This window comes from Seriola lalandi, unplaced genomic scaffold (genome assembly GCF_002814215.2).
Source record: "Seriola lalandi dorsalis isolate HSWRI2012SDOR001 ecotype SW California unplaced genomic scaffold, Sedor1 jcf7180002054984, whole genome shotgun sequence".
In the NCBI taxonomy this organism is placed as follows: Eukaryota; Metazoa; Chordata; class Actinopteri; order Carangiformes; family Carangidae; genus Seriola; species Seriola lalandi.
The window spans coordinates 487,149-514,055 of NW_019525533.1; the positions used below are offsets into that span (position 1 = coordinate 487,149).

Below are 26,907 nucleotides of genomic sequence, written 5' to 3' on the forward strand. Positions count from 1 at the left end.
GATATAAAAGCAGTCAGAAAAGCAGCTGAAAGTTGACCAATATGAACATTTATTTCTGGAAAGAAGTTACAAATCGTTTCCAAAGAGTTTCTACTCAGATTATAAGATATGTTAATCTGATTTTACTTTCTTTTTCGGATACAGTCGTTGTAGCAAGGTATGTTTTTTTTTTTTTTTAATCCTCTATTCTGTTTTCCTACTGACAGACTGAAGACTGGTGGACTAAAGGATGCTGCGCTATGACTGAATGTGCCTCAACTCAGGACAGTAGTACTTCATCAGGTACATGTTTCTTCTTTAAAGAGCATCATGAGAGGAGGAGCAGCGAGAGGACTGCAGAGTGACAGATGTGATGTTCATGGTATCAGAGTAATGTAAGAGGGACGTGGATTTAAAAAGAGGCTTGATTCCCAACCACACATGCCTCCGACAGTGTGACCATGTGTGTGTTCAGCACATGTGAGACTCCTGTGGCTTTTAAAGATTGTTGAGGCGTAAAAAAAAAAAAGAAAAGTGACCAGGAAAAAAAAGTGCAAAAATGAGAAAATAAAATGTGAAGTGTGAAGAATTTGAATAAAAATATCTGAAAGTTTAAAAAAAAAGTTTAGAAATTTGGGATAGAATAGAGTCTGAAAGCAAAAATAGCTTATTTTCCTTTGACTTAGTGTTTTCTATTTTCATTTCACTCCTGTTTTACCAGGTTTGATGGCAAAACATTTGTAAAATGACAAGTAGTGCAACGGCTGCGTTTCAGAGCTGCAACGATTAGTTGATTAATCGCTTTTCTTTTTACAGTAAATGACAGATCTTTGGGTTTAAACAAGACATTTGAAGACGTCACCTTCAGCTGTAGGAAATTATGACGGACATTTTTTCGGACTAAACGATTAATCGACTAAGAAAATAATCTTCAGTTGCAGCCCTCCTGCGTTAAATGCATTTTATTTTCTTTTTTTTGCTTTCAAACATTTCCCCAAATTAGAAAACTGAGATTACGTTAAAAGTCCACAGGGACACACACAACTTCTCACTGCTGAGGCGTTCACAGAGGAAATGTACACAATCTCAGATCTCTGCCAGTGACATGAAGCGTTGAAGATTTCCCCAAAAATACGAACCCAGGTGGCATCGCATCAACACTGTAACGCTGCGGCTCAGGTCTTCAGGTTCGTGTATGGACAACAGGGACAATGTTGATTCAAAGAATCATGAATTAAAAGATAATACCAGAGAATCAAATAGAAATCTGCCACCAACAATTTATGTTTTGGAAATGATGGAAAACCTGAAAATTGACCATCTGGTGAATCTTCATTTGCATGAAAGGAAAGGTAAAGTTGCTGGACACGGTGATAACTGGACTGTAATTTGAAATGACACCAGTATTCTCCTTTAAAATGCACCTGTTCATGTGTTAAGACCAAAGAAAAATGTTCAAATATTTCCACCTATAGGCTCACTGACTCTCTTCTTGGGAACCCGGGAGACGTTTCTCCACAGCATCCATTCATCAGCCACATGCAGTGCTGCTGAGGTGGAGGAGGACAGACGGCCGAGGGTGAGACGAGGAACGAAGACAAGGACTGAAAACAATACGGCTCACAATGAAATTCTTCTCATAATAAATAATCCGACTACTGTAACTGCATAGCTCGGTGAAAAGCAATACCTCACAAAATAAATAACTTAAATACGCGGCTGACAGACAGAACTGCATCAGTGTGTGCTCTAGCCCTTTTCACAGTTGGCTCATGAAAATAAAAATTTAAAAAATTCTTTTAAAAAAAAGGAAAAATAAATATCCAGAAAGGACAAGGAGCTGCTGGGCTGCAGGGTCAAGGCGCTGGACATCTGCTGAGTAACTCCTCTGACATGGCTGAAGTGCTCCAGGTGAAATCTCAGTGTCTGAAATTAACAGCCTGACAAACGCTTCAGTGGACAAACATCTGGAAACACTGGCTGGTGTTGATTCTACTGAGCTTCACTGGTTTACAGGAACATCTGGGGATTTTTACTGGTGCATTTTACTGCACAGAAACTTGGAAACTTCTCTCACTCCTGTGCGGACTTTCTGATTTTCTTTGTCATATTTCGTTATTGAATGAAAGCCTGTGGGTTTTATACTGATGGTCAAACAAAGACGACGTTTAAAGACGTCACCTTGAGCTCTGAGAAGCTGTGACGGGCATTTTTTTTTTTTTTGGCAATTTATTTTGACATTTTACAGATTAAAAAAAGGATATATGGATGAATCATAACTGAATACTTAACAGCAGCCATACAACTAAGTCTGTGACTGCAGGACCTGAAGCTCTGCTGTGTAAAAATCTTGTTTTCACTCTTTGATAATATTTCTGTGAATGAATCTGTTCCACAAACGCAGCAGAGCAGGAAGCTTTCTGACACTATTTTAGGGCCTTTGATTATAATAACGACCTCCTCGTGAACAGCTCGTATCCATCAAGTTGTTTTACGAATCATCTTCTCTTGCAGAAGGTTTAGTTTAAGAATATCAACATGTTCTTCGATGATTTTAACTTGCTGCATATTTCATGGTGCGTTCACTGCGAGTCAGACAGAAAGTTAATTTCAGACACTGCTAAACGTCTCCACCGTTACAGGCGTGTTGTGACACTACAGCTGCTTGGAAGGTTTAGCTGGTGAACTGTTGCACCCAACCAGAGGCAATAAAGTGCAGGGAATGTAGATGAGAGTAAGTAAAGCACTGCCAGTGACTGGACAGATACAGGACCGCTCCGAGACGTTACCTCCGCCTACGACATCGTCACCGTATGAAGAACGAACCATCGTGTACCATGGAGTTGTGCGGCGTTTTTTTTATCTTTTTTTCCCTCTCAATCTTGCGTTCAGCTCTCGCTCATCCACACACACACAAATATTCTCAAACTATGAGACAGAGGGAGGAGAGGGGACACAGAAAGACACGGTGACGTTATATGGACATGAGCACAGTGGAGTGGATATCTGGGAGTAAAGAGCAGAATTAGGAGGAAAAAGCCGAAACGCACTGGAAGCGAAACCTGAATTTATGGATTTGTAATCGGGCAGATTACAGCGGCAGCCTGAAGCGTCAGCAGCATCTGTGGCAACATCGTCATGTTTAACGGTCTCCATTCTCTAATCTGCTTCGTATACTTGGAGACAGGCTATGATATGAACTACACTACAGTATATAGTGTTACATTTTGTTTATATACCTCATTGTACGCTTTAACTTGCTGTTATATATCTGACAGGGCGTTTTGTGATCGGTGGAAATCGTCACTAACCTATTTCTCAACAAGAGCAACTGGATTAAAGATATACAGGATGTGTTCGCCTTTAAATAGGTGGATGGCTGCGACGCAGGAGGAGACGCATAATTCAGACGAGACTTCAGGTTTTCATTGACTGGTGAAGATGAAGTAAAATAAAAGCAGGTTCCCTTTGTAAATGAATGACTCTGACGCTTCCAGTGCGTTTCTGCAGTAAGCCTGACTGGACAGCTTAATACAGTAGGTGAGTAGTAGAATAGGAAACTGACCACAGTCCAAACATAAACCAGCAGAATGAAACCTTTTTTTCTCCCCACCATTATTTTCCTTAATTTTCTGAGAAAGCTAATTCTGAAAATGTTCAAGCTGACTGTTAACGTGTGGCGTGTAACCGCGCCACGCTTCGACTGCCTTCAGTAAGAAGAGCGAATCTATGGCCCCAGCCATCTTTTCCTTACCTTAGGTAAGTGCTGGTCTCTAGGTTAAAAGCCTGCACATCATTAGAGTCTCTCACCTGTAAACACCTGGTCTCCCAGCGGGAGACTTCAGTCCTTGAACAGTGCATTCCCATTTCTATAAAAGGAGGCGTGTTGTGGAGCAGACCTCAGCTGCAGCGTCTGACGTGCTCTAGCACATACTCTGGGAAATGCAGGCTGCACACCTGCAGACCGTCCAGTTTGCAAGGCATCCTGGGATACTCGTCCTCCTTCCACTTGTTTTCGTCGGGGTCGAAGGTGAGGATGGAGTCACTGTAGTGGCCGTTGTAACACAGGCCGCCCAGCACCATGATCTGCCTGTCCAACACCGCCACCCCGTGGCCGCTGCGCCCAATGGGCATGGAGGCGAGGATGGTCCACTCGTCAGTCTCTGGGTCGTACACCTCGGTGGACGGGCAGCCCTGCGACTCGAAGGAAGCCCGCAGGATCACGCACACGCCTCCGAACACGTACAGCTTCCCGTTGTGAGAGATCATCTTGTGGAAGCAACGGGCGTAGTTCATTTTGGATTTGTTCTCCCAGCAGCTGGCGTGAGTGCCGGGCAGCAGGGGGCCTCGGCCGGCGCGTGTCCTGTGTGCGTCCGAGCCGCCCGAGCTCCCTCCTCCTCCCCCACCTCCGGCTTCCCGCCCCGGATCAAACACACACACCTGTTTGGAGGTGGAGGAGGACGTGATTCCACCAGTGATGTACAGTTTTCCATTGAGGACCGTTCCCTCGTGACCGTACTTGTTTACCGGGTACGGGTCCACGAACTCCCAGCGGTCCTCTGTGATGTCGTAGCGCTCTGTGGAGTAGAAGGTCTCGTCTCGCGTCCGGCCCGCCACCGCGTAGATAAACTTGCCGATGACGCCCACAGCAAACTCTGACCTGCAAACAACAAGCACCATGAATGTGTATCGATAAATGAAGAGTTCATTTGAAGCTTGTTGTCTGTAAGAACATCTGTAAGAACATCTGTAAGAACATCTGGACCTCCACATAACGTGACGATAAAGACAGAAAAGAATAAACAACAACAACACAAAGAATGTAGTCGGAGGCTTTGGGCCGCTCTAACCTGGGCACGGACATGTCCGCCATGCGTAGCCAGGAGTTCTGGCGAGGGTCGTAGCGGTAGACTTTGGAGGAAGCGTGAAACTCCCCGTCGGGCCCCAGCTCCTCTCCGCCCAACAGGAAGGCAAAGTTGTTGACAATAGCCAGGCAGTCTGGTCGCAGCGGCACCTGAGGTCCCTCCAGCTCCCACCACACCTGAAGGATCACAAGAGCAGTTAGTGAACCCGAGACAGACGCCGATTCCAGATCAACAATAAATCCTGATCAAAGTCAAACACAACTCAAAGGTCAGAGGTCATGGTCAGCTGCAGGATTACTGAATTTACTGAATCCAGAAAATGACTGCCTCCCATCCCTACGGTCAAACGAGCCCCTCCCGGACGCAAAAACGAGCAGACACCTTTGGGCGCTGCAGCAGCAGGATCTTGCTGTTGACCATACTGTGACCGATCATCCCCCTGAAGACGGCGGTCTGCGGGCGGACGGAGCGGATGCGGTTGGAGCGCGTCTCCACCAGAGGTTGCTGGTTGACATCATGGAAGTAGCTGAGCGCCTGGTCCACCTCCTGCCTCAGCTGTCTGGAGTAACGGTAGAACTCTGACGTCTTCACCTGAGGACAGACACCAGCCGACACTCAGGACCGCCGTCAGGAGGAGACACAATAAAAACCCTCAGCTGCCGGGATCAGCACCCACCTTCTCAAAGATGTTGGCGGGCGTCATGAGACAGAAGCGGATGGACTGCACGATGGTGTCCGTGTGCCTCCAGCGCCGCCGGTCGTGTCGCAGCCACGACTGAACAGCTTCGTACAGCTCGATTTCTGGGAAGCGGCTCAGAGCGTCGCTGTTCAGGTACGCCTGGGTCACACACACACACACACACACACACACACACACACACACACACACACACACACACACACACACACAGAATGTTGCAAACTTCATCTGTGCTGAATGAATCATTTTAAAAGTCTTGTTAAGCGTGTGGACAACAACCGAACCTGCAGTCTCTCCAGGCTGAGGTAGGACAGGAAGTCGGGTCGGCTCATGAGGGGGACAAAGTTGTCGAGTAGGAAGTTGTCGAGCTGCTCCTGGACGCCCTCCACGCCCACGCTGAAGTCCTCCAGGAGCCGCATGACTTCGGCGCAGTTCTCCAGGCAGATCTTGGCCAGCAGGAAGGAGCAGCAGAACTCCACCGCCTCCGTCAGCTGGACGTACATGGCCGCCTGCCGGGACAGGAGGAGGAAACAGAGGGAGCGGGTTAGAGAGGGCGTTGTGATGGCGAGGAAAAACAAGGACAGGCACAGAGCCGGCACTCGTGTTGGCTACCTGCAGGATCTCTTGCACAGTGGGCATGCTGAGCTCCAGCGAGCCGTAGTACATGAAGCGGAGGATGTGGCCGAACCCAGCGGCCGTCAGCCCCTTCATGTGGATCTTGTCCTGGTCCCTCTCCCTCATGTCCGCCGTGAACATGACCCGGAAGTAGTCGCTCTGCGTGGCCAGAAGCGCCTTGTGGGCCTGAAGGAGGACGGACACACATTAGGACAGGACAGCGAAGCCACGTCCTCTGGTCGCGTCTTTCCGTCTACACACTCCACTCGGTTTGTTGCAGGATATTTCGCAGAACTCAGTGAATTCAGCTGCTCAGAAAATTTCTCACACAAAGAATTTTAAAAATACAAACTCTCCAGATGGTAGAAAATATCTTTAGCCAATTACAGTCTGGCAGCTCGAAAGTAAACGACACATACGATTTATTCCTACAGAGGAAGAACTGAGATGAAGTGACCTCCTCTCTCTGTAGGAATAAAAGATGGATTCTGTTGACATCAAAATTTAAACAATGAGGCAGGACTCTTCTCCAGCACACCATGCTTTATTCAACAAACACTTCCAGCTGCCTTGCCTTCATCAGTGTGGTGACTGAGGCCGTTTCCACTTCCCTTATAGAACACACTCCTCCGTACATCAGCACAGACACCATATATACTGTATATAAAACACTGATCGCTACGATACCACTTTCCCTTTATATAAAACATTTCAATCAACCATTAAAGTCAGTTTTCTTTCAACTTCATTCTTCCAGTCTTTCAAAACACAGTGTATTTAAATCTCCTACTTCACTTAACATTTACAAAGAACCCACACTAAATTTCAAAATCCACATGTGTTTGAACATTTCTAATAGTTCTCAAAGAAATCCTGTTAATGCAGAACAAATATAATCCAGCAGACTCTTCAGAATCTGCCTCAGGTCTAATCCGTCCACTTCACGCAGCCAGACGTCGCTTTTTTTTACAGCCTCTAAGTTTCTGATATTTCCTCTCATCAAGTGCTTTTATATTTTCAACAACTTTATGAACAGATCTGTCAGATCTTCTTATATAACATGTTTTTATATAAACATCCCAGACCAGGGCTTTAAAAACACCATGCATTTAAAAAAGGTCCTTTATTTTGCACTTTTCCTGCGTTTTACTAAAAGTTTTGATCCATAACTAGAATAAAAATAAAGCAGATTTCAGGTAAAAACACTCAGAGAAACCAAATCCTGCAAGGTTTGGATGTTGGGTCCAGGTGGGCGGGGCTTGGTGACTGCTTTGTTGTGACATCACAAAGTTCCAGAAGTCCTGACGGCTGGTTTTAAGGCTCAGTTTCTGAATACAGGCTGTGTGCATTTCTCTGTCACCGTATTAATATAGAACCTATAGATATCAATATATAACTTACTATATGGACATTTAATGCAACATACGTGTCTCCAGCTTTGTTTGTGTACCTGGAAGTGGTGCTCCTCTATCAACAGCGTGACGTCCAGCAGCAGACGCTCCTCGTACAGCGCCCGGAAGCCCGACGACACACTCCCATCGTGTACCTGGGACAGGTACACCTCCACATCCGCCCCCGACATAACACACCTGAAGGCGTGAAGGACAGGAAGGGGAGGGAGACAGCGTGAGGCGTTACGACTGATCTTTAGGGTCAAAATACTGAACTTGGCTACAGCTGTCTAGTGCAGGGAACTAGAATTAAAAGCTTCTAGAGGATGAGTTCAGCAAAAACAAAGATGCGAGTTTCTCCCAGGAAAGGATTATGTTTGTTTGAGAGCTGCTGGAAACAGCAAGTCTGGGACTGGAAGGGCATTCAATAGGACGCTCAGCATTAAAAGCTCAGCACTTCAGCTGCTGCATCCTAACAACCACCAAACGTACTGTGTGTGATTCTTTGCTGACACACTGGGGAAATACCCCACTCCCCTGCAACACAGTCAGGTTAGTGGAAAATAAAGAGAAAGAAAAGGAGAAAAAAAACATCCAGCACGTCATTAGTCCAATCTCTTCAGCATGAAAATACACAACCACACACACACACACACAAACCACAGAGAGAAAAGGTGACAACATGAACACACACTCAAAGCTTACATTGAACTTCACCCAGTTTTTGAAAACAGGAAAGACTAGAAACACAAACACATGTCACCTGCACACCAACACAAACTCAGTCATTCATCAAAAGTGCAAAAGTAAACAAACACACAAACACACACACACACACACACACACACACAGCACACTCACCTCTGATTGGCCACGGGCATGTCAGAGGGGGTTGTCCGAGCCAATCAGAGGACAGTGCCCCTTGTGTCCAGTAGATGCTAACAATGTCCCTTTTCTGAGCGTCAATCACCTGGACGACAAAGCCAACACAACCGCCACATTAAAGCGTGAACGTCTGCAATAAAAAAGCCAAACAAGGACGTCTGCGCATGTTAAATATCTTCTACAATGGCCAAAAGTATGCGGACACCTGAACATTACACATTTAGATTGTAAACCTTTTCGTGTCCACATACTTTTGGCCATATTGTGTATGTCAACAGAAGAGAAACAACAATTTGTTCACTTCTCATATGTGTTAAAAAATGATTATTGCATGGAAATTTATGGTTAGTTAATGGTTAAAGGATTATTCCAGTTTATCACAACCTGAGTATTTGTATTAGTGTAGTTCTGTCCATCATTTCTATCTATAATAATAATATCGTGCTCAACATCTGAGATCAGGGAATATACCAACATCCTCTCTATGAATTAATCCTCCATTTAGTTTATAAAATGAAAAATGAAAAAACACTCATCACAATCACAGCCTGACATTCAAACTCGAATTATTATTTTCCAGCCAACGGTCCAGAAAACAAAGATAATTCATTTACTATCACAGGTGACAAAGAAAAGCTGCAAAAAGAAAAAGAAAAACGACTGAAACAATCAATTGATTATTAAAATAGATGCTGATTAATTTTCTTTCGACTGACTGATTGATTAACAGGCTAATTATTGCAGCTCTAATCATGAAAATGGATCAAAAAAGACTTTTACTTCTCTGATTGTCTGACCATTGTGGGGTTTTTTTGAGTTATTTCTTTTTCAACAATTACTTTAACTATTACAGTATTACCATAACTGATAGAAATGATTAACTAGCTATCAAATTAAGTCTCAAGTTGTAATAAACCAGAATCATCTTTTAATATCAACAAACAAGTAAAAACACACACAAAACTACTTTCAGCTGAACATGACCTTTTCTGCCGTGGATGAAATGAGACATGAGGCCTTTAAATGAAGGACATGCAATGTTAAATATCAAAACTTTTCTGTGGCAGTGGGCAGAGAAGTGGGTCAAACTCAAGCCCAACTAGAACTGTAGGTATTATAGTGTAATAAGATACACACAACAAATCATTACAATTCCAATCTTTCATTTAAGGTGACTTTTTAATTTATAAAATAAGAGTTTTTTAAACTTTTAACCTCTAACAAGTAAAAGATGCTGCATTGACCCTGATCCCTGTGCACGACATGATGCTCAGCAGTATAACATTAGTCATGGAGTCTTGCTAAAGGACACTTCAGCAGTGCCGTGACTGTACTGACAAACCTGTAACCACTTGTCTTCCCTGTAACATCCCATAATACAGGGGGCGTTAAATGAAGCAAGCTGTGTGAGGGAGGGGTGGATGAGGAGTAAGAAGGCTGATGAGTTAAAGGTGAAATCCTGCTGGAGTTCAGGTCTAACATGCAATGCTTCAGGGTGGAAAATCGTACCTTTTGGAGCCCGGGCGAACAATCACAGGCTTTGACGGCTGAGCGCTAAGGGGCCGCTCGCATTTCCTGTGTTTATGTTTCCCTGGTTCTAACAAAAGGAGACAAGAAAAAGACCCATAAGACAGTGAAGAGGAGCCGGGACACAAACTGTACAAACAATATCACAACTACTGCAACTATTTTCCACTTATTCCATTATTACTCATAGGGCTACAACTATTATTTTATTTAATTGGATCATTCACTAAGTGTAAGTTTTGGATATTTTATTTGACCAACAAACATTTCAAGTTAAGATGCCACAGTGAAACACAGAAAAGCAGGTCCAGCCATAATTTATCAATCTGAGAACAACAATCTGATTGGTACTTTTTCACAGATAACTAAATACAATTAAGCATGAATTAATTACTGAAACTACAATTGATTATTATCCAATTAACTAATCATTTAGTCCTCTAGTCATTACAGCAATAATCCACAATACTTCTACGTGTGAAAAGATAATTGTGGAGGTTAAGTTGCCAAGTATCACAATAAAAACTTGAACCTCCAGTTTCAGTGGCAGCTACTAAGTGAAGACATATTTTATATTACATTTCACAGACAACAGCTCCTCTAACATTCACATACATCCCGGTGTAGTTTGGTATTATAATGTCTCAGCCTCTGACTGACCTGAGTCGGTGAGAAAGAAAAACAACAGGTTGACAGCCTGCACAGAGTCTACCAGCTCACTTACTAGCCTGCAGCTAACTTCATTTACACTATACCTATCACCCACAAAAAAAAAAAAAGACAGTATTTCAAGTTAAGTGACTTTTTATAAATTGAAGTTTTTGTTTGTGTTTTGTGTCATTATATTTAAAGTAAGGAATGAGCCTCGGACAGGCAGGCAGAGTTGGTTCTTAAGACAAAGCAAAATGCTAAATGTTAAACAGTGGGCTAGAACAGCTAGCGTCCGTCACCCCTGTTTGTCTTTATTACAGCGGCAGGTAAAGGTGTGCTACAGAGACCTTACCCGCTAAGATTAATGTCCCAAAACAAAGGCTAACGCTACACATAACGGTCCACATTCAACTCCGGTATCCGAGCATGAAGGCGACTGTACGAGCTTGCTAGCTGACGTTAATCACGTTGGAGGAAGTGTACAATAAAGGCAGGTGTTTTATCCCGAAGCTAAAGCTAGCTACCTTCCTGACCCAACTAACTGTCACGATTCTCAGCTGTGGTGACAGGAGCTACGGGGGGAATCGACCCGGGGAGCAGCGTTAGCTTAGCTGCTGAATCTAGCCGTCTCACCTCGGCGGTGCGAATCCCCACAACCCCTCTTCGACCAGGCAGCTCTGGCTCCTTCGGACATGAAGTTGCGGGTTCGATTCCGGGCTCAAGAAAGCGGACGGCAGCGGTGCACTGCCATATTATTATCGTCCATCTGCCAGACGGAGAGACCCCCCCACTCTGCCTCTGAATTAGACGGGTAACAAACCACAGCAGTACACAGGCTTTGCGGACGCCATTTTCTGCGCCGGCGTCATTTCCCTTCTGGGCGGAACTAAAGGGCGTTGTGCGGTGCAGCAAAGATCGTATATTGACAAGATGCCTCACTCCCCTCTTTGTTACATCCGGACAGTTCCTGAAAACGTGCTGTGCTCAACATTTCTATTGCCTATCATTCATTTAAATATTCAACCATGGAAGGATTAACTGAATGGGTCAACCGGGCACAGGGGGCTCTGCTGAAGTGCTGTTAACATTTCATTTCCAGATTGTCAGTAAAATGACTACAAAGATATGCTACAACAACAAAGAGATACACAACGCCTTCAAAGATACACAACTGCAAATGACTACAAAGAGAAACAAACACAAAAAGTTGCAAACCAATGAAGTATTGACAAAAACACATAACTTCAACGAGATATGCCTCTAAGAGAATCAACACAACCACAAAGAGATGCAAAACAACTACAAAGAGACGCAAACAGGTCTCAAAAGAGACAAAATGACCAAGAACAGACTCAAAAGAACCACAAAGTGAATCTAAATGAACCACAAAGAGATGCAAAAATGACCAGTAAGAGACACAAACTAACCAAAAATTGATTCAAAATAACCTAGAGATGCGTGAAAAAACACAAATCTGAGACAAAACAGCTGTAGACACAAAACAAATGCAAAGAGAGACGAAACAAGACTTAAAATAAAACACAAAGAAATGAAAAATTATCATAAAGTAACGCAAAGACATCAGTGTTATTTGTAATCGTGTGTGTTTTTTCAGTCTTAGTGTCTTTTTTCCATGTAAGACGGATGAGGGGCCGTTTACAGTGTCTGTGCCCTGGTGTCTCATAATATATTCATGGTTTAAATTATGCATATGTCCAGATAAATTGCATTTAATTTGATTATCATAGTTATTTAGATAACAGAAATTGTAGTCAGGTAAACCAGTACTCCAGGATTTCTCATTATACACATTACAGAACTACAAAACACATAACAGGACTACAAAAAAACGCCATAGATGGCGTCACTAAACAACGACGGACCTGACACACGAATAAGAATATTTTTTTTTACGTAATGGAGAGGGGAAAGTTAGTCAAACTTGTGTCTATTTTAGTGATACACAGTTGTTGATGGGATATAAAGAGCAACAATTTGAATTGATAAAGTGAAATTTGTTTCACGGTGGAAATAAATTGCATCAGCCTTTGTGAAAGGACCCCGTTCCCGTTACTTGGATGAATCACGCGAGTTGCAAAGTGAAAATAAATGAATATCTCACGTCTTTCACTAAACTTATGAGATTTCCTACTAATCCCAAAAAAGTGAACTACATTCGATTTAATATCTGACAACGGGAAAAGAAAAACGACGTATTTGTTTCGGTTGATCAGGCATTCGCAGCAGCCGCCTTCTTCATACCCTTTTCATTCAAGATGGCGGGGGATGAGTCTGGTACAACGCTTGGTCAGCCTCACCTGGCCAAACAAGACCTTAGTTCTCTGGTAAGTGTCTGTTTTACGGATTTTTACAGCTTTGTACATTTATGTTTGGAGCTGTCGAGCCATCGTGTCGCTATAACGGTCAGACAAAAGGTGACAATTCTTAACGTTAACAGTCGCCGGTGCTGCGCCGCCGCCACCCGGCACATGACGACAGGCCCGGCGGGGCGGAGAGCCACAGACACTCGCTCAAACACTGACACGAGGATTAGACTCAATTTTATTAACATTTAAAATGGAGATTGTCGTAATAATGTATAATGGTTACATTCGGTGGCTACTACAGTCGCCATCTTTGTTCTATGTGATAGTATCTGCTTTATCCAAACGGCATCATTTGGCAAGTTGAAATAATAAAATCGGTAAAAATGTCAATGGAGTTCGCAATGGTGATGGAAGAATATGCTGTTCAGAGTAATCCCATTGTTTTCCTAGGCTTTTAAATTATGTTACAGTAACAGTTTATACAGTTAATTAGTATATAATTACATGGATATTGGTTGAAGGTCTACATATTGATGTGTATCAGGTTACCTTCCCTTTTCTGTTAGACAGTAAAGTAAATAAAACTAGATATGGGTCAGAAACAAAATGCTTTGCTATTTGATCAGTTCTCCAACTTCATGTATGGTTCGTGTGTTTTGTTGAATTATGTTCAAAAAGCTGATGGAGTAGTCATTTAGTCCAATCAAATATTTTTAGGCGTGCACAATAGCACAGTTTTAATAGCTTTACATGAAATGTTTTATGTCGCTGCCTCTGGACTAAACTTTGGGTGTCCAGTTCATGAGTTTGCATGTTTGTCAATGTGCTGCCCCCCTCTCTTTTTGTTCCCATTCACCTCCGGGATTAAACAGAGGGATACAGCGCTGCTCTGCTGTGTTGTTGTTCAGTGTGTGATCAGTCTAATGTGTGTGGTTGTCTCTCCAGGATGTGTCCACCCTGACACCTCTGTCCCAAGAGATCATCAGCAGACAGGCCACCATCAATATCGGTATGGAAATCAATCATTGGGCTAAACTATATTTACCATTGTTTTGGTTTTGGTACACTAGCTCCCATTATGGAGGCTGTTTTTTGACTTTCTCTACCCCCCACCCTTCCTTCTGCTAGGCACCATCGGCCATGTGGCCCACGGAAAGTCCACAGTAGTGAAGGCCATTTCTGGCGTTCACACTGTCAGGTTCAAGAATGAGCTGGAGAGGAACATCACCATCAAGTTAGGATATGCTAATGCTAAGGTAAACAGTCTGTTTCTGTTAACTTGACCTCTGCTTGACCTCTTTTTAGAGGGAAGTGTCAGTGTGATAAAAGTACATAAATAAAAACATGAGACTTCTTTAAGCTGCTATGTGTTGATAATAAAAGCTCGTCCTCGTTTGGAGAAGCTTATACTCACTTGAATGTTTTTACCCTCCCATCGTGTCCTAGATCTATAAACTGGATGATGTCAGCTGTCCCAGGCCAGAGTGCTACAGGTCGTGTGGCAGCAGCACTCCAGATGAGTTTCCCACAGACATCTCCGGCACCAAGGGCAACTTCAAACTGGTCAGGTGAGCTCAAAGGGACAGTTTAAGGGTTTTCAGTGAAGGGTGTCAGATTCTCTTCAAACGACTCTGTCAGAAGTTTGACAGTAAAATGGTAAAAATCTTTGCACATGCATCAACAGGACTTTCTCTTCTTTCTGACAGACACGTGTCATTTGTGGATTGTCCTGGTCACGACATTTTGATGGCAACTATGTTGAACGGAGCCGCCGTCATGGACGCAGCTCTCCTGCTGATCGGTAAACCTCTGACTGCTTAACACCCTCCAACAACAAACAAGACTGAAATTGAATTTATTAACTCCCGGTCTGGTTGGAAATAATCTGGGTTTTGTTCTCGTCGCTTTGTGCCAGCGGGTAACGAGTCGTGTCCTCAGCCCCAGACGTCAGAGCACCTGGCAGCCATAGAGATCATGAAGCTGAAGCACATCCTCATCCTGCAGAACAAGATCGACCTGGTGAAGGAGAGCCAGGCCAAAGAGCAGTACGAGCAGATCCTCGCTTTCGTACAGGGTGAGTCAGAACAAAGCCACACTCCAAAGAAGAGGGCGTCTGTTAGGGGTTCGTTCAAAATCTGAAGCAACCAAGTGTCGCTTAGAAGAAAGATATCATCATTTAAACGCAATCAGTTCAAAGTAATGATCAAAAACAAAATGCTTATACAAAGAGCAGATCCAGCTGCATTTTTCCAGTTTGGAAAACCAGTGTCTCTTCATGTCACTTTCTTCTTTCTCTAAAACCTTGATCACCGTCGCCTGATGTTGTGTGTAATGTTTCTCCTGCAGGGACGGTGGCAGAGGGAGCTCCCATCATTCCTATCTCAGCCCAGCTGAAGTACAACATCGAGGTGGTTTGTGAATACATCGTCAAAAAGATTCCAGTCCCCGTCAGAGACTTCATTTCCGAACCCAGACTCATCGGTAAGAAAAACCCCACACGTACACAGGCGGCTTCTTTCAGCCTTCTTGCACTCTGTGAGTAGATTTCACTGGTTTGAAGTCTGTTCACATTTTTACTCTTCCATCTTTCAGTCATCAGATCCTTTGATGTGAACAAACCCGGCTGTGAAGTTGACGACCTGAAAGGAGGCGTGGCAGGAGGAAGTATCCTAAAGGGCGTGCTTAAGGTGAGCGTCAAACAAAAGATCCTGAAACCCACTAACATCAGTTTAGTAACTGCATGTAAGAACTTAAACAGCTCCTCTGTTTAGAGATTACACCTGCTTCTGTATCAAAGTCGGATTTGATTCATTTATTTATTTTGTTAATATGTCGTCTGTTCCTCCGTGTGACCTCCAGGTGGGTCAGGAGATCGAGGTGCGGCCCGGTATCGTGTCCAAAGACCAGGAAGGAAAGCTGATGTGCAAACCCATCTTCTCCAAGATAGTCTCTCTGTTTGCTGAGCACAACGACCTCCAGTACGCTGCACCCGGAGGCCTGATCGGTGGGTCCACGCTCACACACTTTAAGTTCTAGTGAAGAGAGACGGCCACGTCTTAGTCACAGGAAACCGACAGATTTATGAGAAATCACTGACTATAATATGTGTGTGCAGGTGTGGGCACGAAGATCGACCCGACGCTGTGCCGTGCCGATCGTATGGTCGGTCAGGTGCTGGGTGCCGTCGGAGCGCTGCCAGAGATCTTCACCGAGCTGGAGATCTCCTATTTCCTGCTTAGGAGGCTGCTGGGAGTCCGCACAGAGGGAGACAAGAAGGCTGCCAAGGTGAGCTGTGCATCATGGGAAAGACCTTCTGAACTAGATGTTTTCCTGAGCTGTAACTGTGCCGGCAGGTCCTGGAAACGTCTTTAAGTTAAGATATTCAACGCTTGGAATTAATTATTTTATAGTTGTAAAGTGGGTCTGTTATATTCTCATAAACGCAGTGAAACTCAGAATTCAAGCTGAGACAAAAAGTTTAATCAGTTTCCTTGTTTGAGATGATCGGTGTGGTGACGGCAGCCCTCGTTTTTTTCTGTCCCTGCAGGTCCAGAAGCTGTCTAAGAATGAGGTGCTGATGGTGAACATCGGCTCGCTGTCGACCGGCGGCCGCGTCAGCGCCGTCAAGGCCGATCTGGCCAAGATCGTCCTCACCAACCCCGTCTGCACAGAAGTCGGAGAGAAGATCGCTCTGAGTCGACGAGTGGAGAAACACTGGCGGTAAGGATCTTGTCAAAATCGCAGAGTTATCTCAATGGACAAAGACGAAGTGGTGACGTGAACATTGACAAGCTACCGTCCATCACGTGATGTTAACACAGTCTATCATCTCAGCTCTTCCTCTACATACTTTCATTTTGACATTCAGTGTTTGACAGTGTTTTCTTCCTCTAACCTGGAGTTTCCTCTTTTCTCCTGACAGTCTGATTGGTTGGGGACAGATCAGGAGGGGCGTGACCATCACACCCACAGTGGATGACGACTGAGGAGAACAAACCGGGACGTTGCCATAAAGTTCCCATCAGCTGGACAACACAACCATCCCACTCATCTTGGCATTTTTTGTTGTTTTTGTTTTTTCCACAAGGAGGGAGGAAGGAAGGAAGGAAGGGAGGAAGGAAGGAAGGCAGGGAAGAGAGCAGGACATATCTGTGGTTTAAAGACGCCTCCTCCCTCCTCCCCTCTTCTTCCTCTGCAGCCACATGAGTCAGATCAGGTGGAGTTTAGCCTTTCTGCCGTCTGTTACCTGTTGTTACTGCAGATGGAGGAGGACAGAGGAGGAGAGGAGGCGCTTTAGACTGAAAATCCTCCAGAGAAGGTTCACCTGCAGTGAGCCAAAGGTTGATTCAGTACAGAGATGATCCTGTACATTCCACAGGTTTCAGTCAGATCTAATAAAGTTAATTTGGAAGAAACGTGCTCGTGTTTGAGGTCTGTGCGTTTGGTTTCATTCATGTTGCTGCACACAAGTATTAAACGGGTCAAAAGGATTGATACTCATGAAGTGAATTTGTCTGATAATTTGGTATAATTTTTATCTTTTACATTATTTCAAGCAAAGTTTGAAATAAGTTGATTAATTGGTTTGTGATTTACTCTTTAACAATATTTTTTAAAACAAAACACCAATGTTTTCCAGCTAATAATTAGAAGGTGCCATTAGTGGGGCAGAGAGTTGCCCAGACTCAGTGTCTAATGCTCTGGCTCTTTTCCAAAAACTTATTTTAACACCTTAATTTTTTTATATTGACCTGGCACAGTCTGTTTTGACAAATGTGTTTTTAATCAAAATAATTAACACTGAAAATAACAGCAAGTTTTGACAGAGGCTGTTTTAAAATGTATCTGTGATCGTTTTTCACTATTTTGAAATAATCATAATTTCCTCTAATGTAAGCAGCAGAACACACTGAACATGTGATTATTATGAGATTTATCAATATTATTTAATAATATATATATATATGTTTAAAAATATATATTTTTTTCTGTTTCAATATCACCCAGCCATTTTTACTTCAAAATAAAAGTATGTAGTAAATGGTGATGCAGTCACTGCTGGATAATTAAAAAAAAAAAATCTTGAGTTACTAAAAAATTTTGTGACAGTAAAATGGATAGAAAATTAAACAAAATTGAACAGATCAATCACATATTGATTATGTTGATTGATGATCATTTAGAGACGTTCAGTTTGAGAACATTTTTTTTGTTTTATATGAATTTATTTTGAAAATAAAATCAAACTGGACTGTTGGTAATAAATAAACAATGTTACGTTTCCATGTTGAATATATTTGCTTTAACAGTAATAAGAACTAGTTTTAACGGCTTTGAGTGCACGCACAATGTTATACCAACGTTTGCTGAAGGTGTTGTCGCACTTCCGGGATGATCCACCTGACGAGCACGGGACATGACGTCACCCAGGTGTCAACGTGAGACCCGAGCGGAGTTAGTTAGTTACTTTACATAAGGCTGAATCAGTTATTAAAAGCTGCAGATATGATTTAAGGAATGCGGACATTACAAAGACCTTTATTTTTTTATCTTTTCATTTTCACGAATCAAAACAAACAACACGTGAACGCCTCTCCGTGACGACTGATTATAAAAACACTGGAGTTTCTTTATTTTCTCATCATCTCTGTCCTGGTGAGCGCATGGAGTCTACAGGTAAGACGACTGCTGCAGGTGAGTGCAGTAAAGATCAATCTGTTTTACTGGTTTTACTGCAGTAATGTGCAGGACTGCAACAGTACAGTGATTTCTGTCCTGGAGGTTCTACAGGCTGATTCCTCCGTGGAAGAAATAAATTGATTATCGATCTGTCATTTATCACTTTAACCTTCCTAACTGACTGTAAACTTCTGTAGAGCAAAAGAAAAACACTTTAAGGTTTAATCCCTTAAATGCTTTTACTTTGTCCAATATGGTTAATTATTAAATATTAAACTTTTAATTGTGACTTTTTTCAGCTGTTTATTCATGGAGAATCTCTTATTGTAGTTAAGAAACTTTTATTATAATTTACAATACATAATATACATAATTACAAAATTGTTATCTCTTACACCTCCCAGTTATTCTTTTGTTTCTCAAGCTCATATTGTCAGTAACAACAACGATTAAAGGGTCATTTATTGGACTATAATTTAACATTCATAACCCTGTAAACATGCACATAGATTCACACTTACAAAATCCTTGCATCATAACATTTATAATAAATTAATCTTTGTTTTAACGGTGAAATTAAGAAGATTTAAAGGATGAGATGTTTTTGGTTCATAGTGTCACTTCATTAAAATTTCAGTTGATTGACCTTTTGTTTTGTGTCTGTCCTTGGTCAGATGGTCAGCGTGGGCGGGATGGCGGCAGCCAGAGACGCTCACCTCTTGACGTCATCATGAGCCAGATCCGTCGGAAGCGCACGGCCTCGGACAGGAGGCCGCTGGGACGCTTCCTGTCCCGAGGCTCGGACCGGACGGGGATCCCTGAGGACGGAGAGACGGAGGGCAGAGAGGAGAGAGGACAGAGCTCAGGTTTGTTTCCTGTTGTCCACTCTTTCTGGTGGTGTCAGTCGAGATGAGATTACCAGGTTAAAATCTCAGATCTAAACTTTCCTTTGACTTCACATTAGATCTTTAAGTGCGTGTGGTAAAATATCACTTTTTCTTTTTGTGAACTGATCCTTTAACATTGTTCATGCTTTTGAAAATGATGACTGAACTACAGAAGCAAATGTTTAGGTGTTTGACAGTCTCCTAAAGGTAAGAATGAAAGAATCGGGTGCAGAGGGCTGTATAAAGTTCGTGCATGTGTGTGTTTGTGTGTTTCAGGCGTCACAGAGGCGGAGAGTGAGCGAGATGTCGGCTGGGGTCGAGTGTGTGTTTTCCTGCAGAAGCTGGGGAAGAAGTCCGACAGCAGGAGCCTCAGTCTGGCTCACTGTGATCTAACTGCTACAGATCTACTGGAGCTAGGTGCACGCACACACGCGCACACACATTCACCCACTCACACATTCACACACTCACACACACTCATGTGATTTCTTCTCCTCTGCCCCCCGAAGCGACGCTGCTCCAGTTGCTCCCTCAGCTGGAGGAAGTGAACGTCTCCTGGAACGAGCTGATTGGTGGATGTCTGAAAGCGCTGACCTCTCACCTCCATCATGTGGGCGGGATCAGGACGCTGAGGCTCTGCAGCTGCAGGCTGAACGCTGATGACATCACTGCACTGGGTGGGACTAAAGACTTCATATTATTATTATTATTATTATTAGTATTTATTATTATTATTATTATTATTATCATCATTTAAAATAACAGACTGAGTTCATGCATCAAGATGCTTTTGGAGTTATTTTGTTTTCAAAGGTGAAACATTCATGAAATCCTGATCGCTTAAGATGTTTTCATTTCACACGTCATAAATGAGTTTTCTCTCAGACTCTTTAGCTCTTACTGCTAAAGAAACTAAAATATATCGCTCCTAATTTTCAGTTCTGTGTGATTTCTTTTTAGGTAACGCTCTCGACTGCGTCCCTCTTTTGGAAGTCTTGGATTTGTCCTGGAACAGCGGCATCGGGGACGGAGGCTTGCAAGGCCTTCTGGGTAACCTTCAACCACCACTGAGGGAGATTCACCTGGTGGCCTGTCAGCTCTCTGCAGCTGATGCTACTGCTCTGGGTAATAAAACCAACCTCTTTTCACTTATTTATTCATTAAACAGAAGAAGTTATTAGATAACATCTCCTGTCTAATGTAATTCTATTTCAAGTAGCTGTTTTTCCTATATTTCCCATAATGCCACAGGAGCACATCCAGGGAAAGTGAGGGATATAACAGCGTGTTATAATCATGTGTAGCTGCAGTGTTTATGGTTCATTTAATTCTCTCTGTATGATCATTGAACTCTACTGCTACATGGCAGCTGTATTTGTGTTCAGTTATGTGACATAAACAAAATAAAAACTACAAAACAGACTCAAAACAGACTTTAAAGTTTAAGCAGGTTTATAAAGCTTCTTCGTCAAAGCTTATTAAACTTCATTACATCGTCTCTGTCTGCTGTCTTACTGTTGTCTGTCCTCTCAGGAGGAACAGTGTCTGCTCTGCCTGGACTCAGCGTGCTGGACGTCTCCTGTAACCCTCAGCTCGCACAGGAAGTGGACGATGGGGCTTCAGGGAACTGGCCACGTCTCTCTCTCACGCCGCCTCCCTCACTGTGCTGCGGTTACAGGCCTGCGGTCTGATGACGGACTGCCTCCAGACTCTCGGTAGGAGATCTGCTGCTGGTGAAACTGTAAACACAGGCTGTATGAGATGAATGAGATGATGGTGAAAGCACAGTTGGGGTTATAGTATTGTATATAATATACTAATTATATTTATCATGGAGTTCATATTTTCCTTCCCGTTTGTCTGTTAGTCATAATATTTCAAAAATTACAAAATGGATTTCAATGATGTTCGGAGCAAACTTCCTCCATGCAGAGAAGAAGAATTGGTTTGTTTTTAGTGGAGATAGCGCCACCATGTGGCTATTTATAAACCGCTTTACCTTCTGGCTAATTCCTGTTTTATTTTCCCGGATCATCTTCATTCTGAGGGTGACTGAGTTTCTTCTGCTCAGGATGAGGTGGTTTTCATGCTCTGTGTGTTTGTCTGTATCTATTTTATTTCTACTGTTTTATCACCTAAAAATGTGAATTCAACAAATTTCATTCAATCAAATAACGGTTTGCAACAAACATAGATGAGCCAGAAAAATAGATTTCTGATATTCTATAAATAATTAGTTGTCCAGTTCCTGTAAGTGACGCCTTTTTCTTATGACTTGACAATATCTTTTTAAATAATTAATGAAATGATCCCCCCTCGTCCCACTGTCCTGCAGGTGGTTCGCTCCGCTGCCTCCCCTCAATGCGAGAGTTGGACTTGTCCTGTAACAAAAATCTAGCTGGAGGACTGAACCAGCTCACCCTCCACCTGGCTCACCTCACACACCTGGAGAGCCTTGACCTTCACCTGTGCTGTCTCACACACACCGACCTTGAGGCCCTGGGTGAGTGAGTGTGTGTGTGTGTGTGTATGTATTAATATATTAATCTGAACCCTCAGGTGAACTGATATGAGAGGCTGTAGCAGTCATGTGACTCCTTGTTTTCAGTCCAGGTGCTCCCCTCTCTGACAGCGCTGACGGAGCTCGACGTGTCGTCCAATAAGGAGGCAGGAGGCATCGTTCACCCGCTGGTCTCTGCCCTCCCTCTGACACAGATGAGGCGTCTGCCGCTCAACAGCTGCAGCCTCAGTGAGGAGTCGCTCACTGCTCTGGGTAAAGCTGATCCTCGTACTACAACTACCACCAGTACTACAGTCACTACTTGTACTGGTACTACGGTCACCAGTACAGCTGCTGCTCCTGCTGCCTCCACTTTATCTGTACTTTGGAGCCTGAGTTCATGAGCTTGTTACATACAGGTGACCCCCGCGAAAAAATACCAGCAAAAATTTAATTTTTGTGTGTGTGTGTGTGTGTGTGTGTGTCAGCCCTGGCCGTGCCTTACCTCCGCAGCGTGGATGTTTCCTGGTGTAAGGTGGTCAGCGGTCGCTCGGCTCTGCTCCTGGACGCTTTGCAGTCATCAGTCCTCCTGGAGCTTCGCCTCAGCAGCTGTGAGCTCTGCACTGAAGACCTGCGTCACCTAGGTAACAGACAGACGACTTCTACTTACTAACTCTGGGTTGCGAATTCCAATACGTCACAACGCAGCAAGCCCCGCCCATTTCAATAATGCCACTATGACGCCACAACACAGAACCTCCTTTCATTTACATGACGTCATGTTGACGTCACAGAATCGGTGAAACCGAGTTTGTAAATAGAAGTAGTTTTCTCTCTCTTCAGTACAGCTGCTCTCCCTCAGGGGAGCGGTGGCAGAGGACTCTGGTAGCCGGGTGAGCGCAAGGTCTCGGTCTCTAGGGACGGCGACCGAGATGCCCACACGCACAAGGCTGCGGTGGTGGCCCCGTGAATCTGGAACTGGACGTTGCAAGCTTAAGTTTGCCGTGCGGCTCTCCCTGTGATTGAGCTGCTGCCGACCAAGTGGGGCAGCGACATCCGACCTCCAGAGCCCTCAGCGAGTGGGAGAGCGAGTGGGTGTGTGAGTGCGTGTGTGAGTGTGTAAGTGTGTGAGTGAGAGAGCGAGTGGATGTGTGAGTGCGTGAGTGAGTGTGAATGAGTGAGAGAGTGAATGTGCCAAAACAAACATGAATATTGAGCATCCAGCACCAGGATGACTGAAAGTGAATCGGTCATCACGGTGTCAATTCATGTTAAACTGTGAAACGTCTTCACAGTTTAACATGAATGTGAAGCTGGAACATTGTTGTTCGTTTACAAAAGGCCCACACCGTGAACACAACCCCCACATCCCACCTCCCCTCACCGTCCTGTAGACAGTCAGGCGGTACATTTAACCGTGATATTCAGTGCGTCACTCCCTCTCCTGTGATATTACTTTTATACAACAGTTCTACGGACGCCACATTAGTTAAATGACGAACAACAGATTATGATTTGTTTTGGGTTTTTTTTGTTTTGTTTGTTTGTTTGTTTGATCATTTTGGCTACGACAACACAAATAGTTCCGACACTGGACTGGCACAGGACCGTTGCTAGCTAGCTAATTTGTGTACACGTTACCTCAGGAGTGCGCTGAAGTATCCAGACTTCTTCCCTTCATCCTCTTCTGGCCACCATACTTCATTTAATCCAAATATTATTTCTGGAAATATTTTCATCTTTGCTAAGTTTTTTTTTTACAATCTAAGACAGATAACGACCGTTAAGGTAACGCTAATTAACGGTTAAAAGAACACCGGTGAAGCGGAGTGATACAATAAGTTAAAAGTCCCAGTGCTGTTGTATGAAGGAATACCTCTCGTCCAATCAAATTACGTGGTCGGAACTAACTGTTGAATCATGAGTGGTAACACAATCACAGGTGATGCAGTCACACTGAACACAAGGTTAAAGTTGATGATTTGGTTCCTGTTTTCTTCTTTTTTGCTTCTTTTTTTTCTGAAACCTTTCCACCAAACAAACGTACGTTCGTCACGTGGGGTGGACAAACTACAGCATAATCAAGTCATGTGATAATATAACATATAGATGCAGGTTAATTCATGTTTTATAGTAATTATTATTATTTTGTTCCCCATAGAATCAGCCAACATGTACAGTGTTTCCTCAGACCAGCTGATCCAGATGTTTGCTTCCTGATTCCAGTGATTTAAACAGCTGTACCTCTTAATTAGGCTTTTTCAACAATTAATAATCCATCAGTCAAAAAGTACTGATTAACTTTGGGGGTCATCACTGTTGTGAGGCGTTTAGGTGTACGAGGACTAAAATAAAACTTTGTTCTCAGGCCACAAAGTCGATTTTTTTGTTCTTCCTATAAGTTAAATATGGTGTTATATTAAATGTGGAAGAAATACTCAAATCTTAGTCGTTCTACCAAAGTGGAAAAATGTTGAGTAACAAAACAAGCTGGAAAAATATGACAAAACAAAAACAGTTTAATTTTACTGTCAGGTGAAAACAGCAGTTTGATTAACTCTGGTCTGCGAATTCCAACACGTCACAACGCAGCAAGCCCCGCCCATTTCAATAATGCCACTCTGACGCCACAACACAGAACCTCCTTTCATTTACATGACGTCACGTTGACGTCACAGAATCGGTGAAACCGAGTTAGTAAATAGAAGTAGTTTTCTCTCTCTTCAGTACAGCTGCTCTCCCTCAGGGGAGCGGTGGCAGAGGGCTCTGGTAGCCGGGTGAGCGCAAGGTCTCGGTCTCTAGGGACGGCGACCGAGATGCCCACACGCACAAGGCTGCGGTGGTGGCCCCGTGAATCTGGAACTGGACGTTGCAAGCTTAAGTTTGCCGTGCGGCTCTCCCTGTGATTGAGCTGCTGCCGACCAAGTGGGGCAGCGACATCCGACCTCCAGAGCCCTCAGCGAGTGGGAGAGCGAGTGGGTGTGTGAGTGCGTGTGTGAGTGTGTAAGTGTGTGAGTGAGAGAGCGAGTGCATGTGTGAGTGTGTGAATGAGTGTGAATGAGTGAGAGAGTGAATGTGCCAAAACAAACATGAATATCGAGCATCCAGCACCAGGATGACTGAACGTGAATCAGTCATCACGGTGTCAGTTGATGTTAAACTGCTTTCTCCTCTGTCTGTGTCCTGTGCAGCTGCAGTGTGCAGACGTGGTTGTCTGTCGTCTCTCCGGGTTCTGGATCTCTCCTACAACGGCTCTGTGGGTGACGACGGCTGGTCGGCCCTGTTTGCAGCGGGAGGCCTGGGCTCTCTGGAGGACCTCGACCTCAGCCTGCGACCTTCGACCTCCGCCTCCCTCTCGGCCTGGCTGCCGGCGCTGCTCCGCGCTCTGCCTCGGCTGCCGGCGCTGACCCGGCTGGCCGTGCGGCGGTGGACGATGGGCTCTCAGGACCGAGAGCAGCTGAACCACAGCCTGAGGAAGAGGAGCGTCCTGCTGGAGTGGGATCCCGACATTGAAGACGCGGCATCATCATGTAAGACGACCAATCACGAGAGCCCAGAGGAGTAGGCACCAAAGATGAAGGACGTCTGAAGAATCAAAACATTTCCAGCTCTCATTTATTGCACCTACGAGATTTCACCAGAGCAAAAGTAAAATGCCTTGTAAATAATCAATTATAGTTATTAATTTTGTGATTTTTTTTTTTTGGTTCAATACAACAAGATATGAATCTGATTAAGGCGTCTTCTCAAGTCTGGAGAGATATAAGGAATATTTTTTATTCTCACAACTTGAATCTTTTTCAAATTGGCCAAAAGATTTTTTTTAAAAGTCTCATTGAGTCTCATTGAGAATCTACAGCCAGAAGTTGAACTGACAGGAATGTCATTAGTCGGGCAGGTGTTGTGGTTATAAGATTTCTGCTGTTTCCATGGCAAACACGTGGTAGTTTCTAGTAGATATTGAATCACTGCTGAGATTTAGAAATGCACTTACTGAATACTTGAACTATTTCAGATGCACACACAATGTATTTTCACCTGCTTAAATCCTTACAGTTCATATCATTCACCCTTAAATCTCATTACACATTTAAATGTAAAACAGAAGGATCTCGGGATGCAGATGTTGATTTTGGATTCACCTTTGATTAAAGAAAAAGAATCATAGGCAACAGTTTATTTATCTTTATTGTTCAGAAGCTTCACGACTTCTTTTGATGCTTGTACAGGTGTTGGTGGGTGTGTCTGACTGTTCTGACTGTCTCTGTGTGTTGGGTGTGTTGTAAGAAGTTAATGAGCTCAGTACGGCTGCAGAGGAACGAGCTGCTGGTTCTCAATGAGCCGTGCAGAGGTGGAGTCTGGCCCGGCAGCGGGGTTTGAGTCGGAGTGTGTTTCTGTACCAGAACAGTCTGTGCTGTGATAATGTCTCCTCAAATTCTGGAAGACCTCGGCGAGAAACACCCGACCGTCCACCTCGTACGCGCTGACGTCTGTGTGCTGCGGCAGCAGGCGGCCGCTGGATATCAGCTCTCTGAAGGCCTGAGGGAAGCAGCTCATCTGAATCTGTTGCAGCTCAGGAGGACAGCATGTGTATAACCATAGTGTGTGTGTGTGTGTGTGTGTGTGTGTGTGTGTGTGTGTGTGTGTTACCTGGCAGACAGGCTCTTCCAGTAGGTTTCCCCAGATGTAGACGTGCGTCAGAGTTGTGTTAGTTTTCATAGCCTGAGTCAAAGACAGCAGACCCTCCGTCCTGATGTTGTTACTGTTGACAGACAACCTGACAGACAAAGACAGACTGAGTCATTCATTTAAAACAATGGTTCTTAATCTGGGGGCCGGGACCCACCAAGGGGTCTCAAAATAACTCTGAGGGGCCACAAGAGGGTTATTTTATTTATTTT

The 26,907-nt window shown here is 43.9% G+C and overlaps 4 protein-coding genes across 7 annotated transcripts in view; 2 read left to right on the forward strand and 2 right to left on the reverse strand.

Moving 5' to 3' along the window:
• Nucleotides 1-26: 26 nt before the first annotated feature.
• Nucleotides 27-11,468, reverse strand: klhl15 (kelch-like family member 15). 4 transcript variants are annotated; one of them, XM_023396889.2, is made up of 11 exons: nucleotides 11,247-11,297; nucleotides 9,945-10,032; nucleotides 8,412-8,520; nucleotides 8,043-8,087; nucleotides 7,610-7,748; nucleotides 6,157-6,345; nucleotides 5,829-6,053; nucleotides 5,521-5,682; nucleotides 5,226-5,435; nucleotides 4,830-5,020; nucleotides 27-4,639 (listed from the first exon to the last, which is right to left on the reverse strand). In XM_023396889.2, exons 3-11 carry the CDS (start codon nucleotides 8,429-8,431, stop codon nucleotides 3,880-3,882), a joined length of 1,941 nt encoding a protein of 646 aa, XP_023252657.1. In that variant the 5' UTR covers nucleotides 8,432-8,520; nucleotides 9,945-10,032; nucleotides 11,247-11,297; the 3' UTR covers nucleotides 27-3,879. The 4 variants fall into 4 exon arrangements, with proteins under 4 accessions (XP_023252657.1, XP_023252659.1, XP_023252658.1 ...); XM_023396891.2 differs by lacking the exon at nucleotides 8,043-8,087; XM_023396890.2 differs by lacking the exon at nucleotides 11,247-11,297 and having other exon boundaries at nucleotides 8,412-8,565.
• A 1,342-nt stretch (nucleotides 11,469-12,810) lies between these two features.
• Nucleotides 12,811-17,355, forward strand: eif2s3 (eukaryotic translation initiation factor 2, subunit 3 gamma). The gene is made up of 12 exons (XM_023396894.2): nucleotides 12,811-12,958; nucleotides 13,886-13,949; nucleotides 14,069-14,196; nucleotides 14,387-14,508; nucleotides 14,647-14,741; nucleotides 14,856-15,014; nucleotides 15,287-15,421; nucleotides 15,533-15,627; nucleotides 15,800-15,944; nucleotides 16,056-16,225; nucleotides 16,488-16,660; nucleotides 16,863-17,355. The coding sequence occupies exons 1-12, from the start codon at nucleotides 12,890-12,892 to the stop codon at nucleotides 16,924-16,926; spliced, it is 1,419 nt and encodes a 472-aa protein (XP_023252662.1). The 5' UTR covers nucleotides 12,811-12,889; the 3' UTR covers nucleotides 16,927-17,355.
• Nucleotides 17,356-18,371: 1,016 nt separating this feature from the next.
• On the forward strand, nucleotides 18,372-26,173 carry lrrc31 (leucine rich repeat containing 31). Its single transcript, XM_087171310.1, is given in 11 exon segments — nucleotides 18,372-18,616; nucleotides 19,294-19,485; nucleotides 19,783-19,923; nucleotides 20,016-20,183; nucleotides 20,467-20,631; nucleotides 21,040-21,120; nucleotides 21,123-21,221; nucleotides 21,842-22,009; nucleotides 22,115-22,279; nucleotides 22,495-22,650; nucleotides 25,198-26,173. Coding segments are annotated over 11 exon segments (1,722 nt in total). The 5' UTR covers nucleotides 18,372-18,603; the 3' UTR covers nucleotides 25,572-26,173.
• Nucleotides 26,174-26,249: 76 nt separating this feature from the next.
• lrrc34 (leucine rich repeat containing 34) overlaps nucleotides 26,250-26,907 on the reverse strand; it is a 4,017-nt gene continuing 3,359 nt past the window's right edge. The window contains exons 9-10 of the mRNA XM_023396937.2: nucleotides 26,657-26,783; nucleotides 26,250-26,545 (exon numbers count right to left, since the gene is read on the reverse strand). Coding sequence (XP_023252705.1) covers nucleotides 26,306-26,545; nucleotides 26,657-26,783 — 367 coding nt within the window. The 3' untranslated portion in view covers nucleotides 26,250-26,305. The remainder of the gene's footprint in view (nucleotides 26,546-26,656; nucleotides 26,784-26,907) is intronic.

Bases quoted from the DNA above. Each gene is read 5' to 3' on its own strand.
- klhl15 (XM_023396887.2), bottom strand. From the start codon at position 11,307: ATGTCCGAAGGAGCCAGAGCTGCCTGGTCGAAGAGGGGTTGTGGGGAT. The intron at 5,436-5,520 runs GTGGGTGCTGAT...GTCTGTCCTCAG, and splicing joins CCGCCAACATCTTTGAGAAG to GTGAAGACGTCAGAGTTCTA. The intron at 4,640-4,829 runs GTTAGAGCGGCC...TGTTGTTTGCAG, and splicing joins GCGGACATGTCCGTGCCCAG to GTCAGAGTTTGCTGTGGGCG.
- eif2s3 (XM_023396894.2), top strand. From the start codon at position 12,890: ATGGCGGGGGATGAGTCTGGTACAACGCTTGGTCAGCCTCACCTGGCC. The intron at 14,742-14,855 runs GTAAACCTCTGA...GCTTTGTGCCAG, and splicing joins CGCAGCTCTCCTGCTGATCG to CGGGTAACGAGTCGTGTCCT. The intron at 15,945-16,055 runs GTGGGTCCACGC...ATGTGTGTGCAG, and splicing joins TGCACCCGGAGGCCTGATCG to GTGTGGGCACGAAGATCGAC.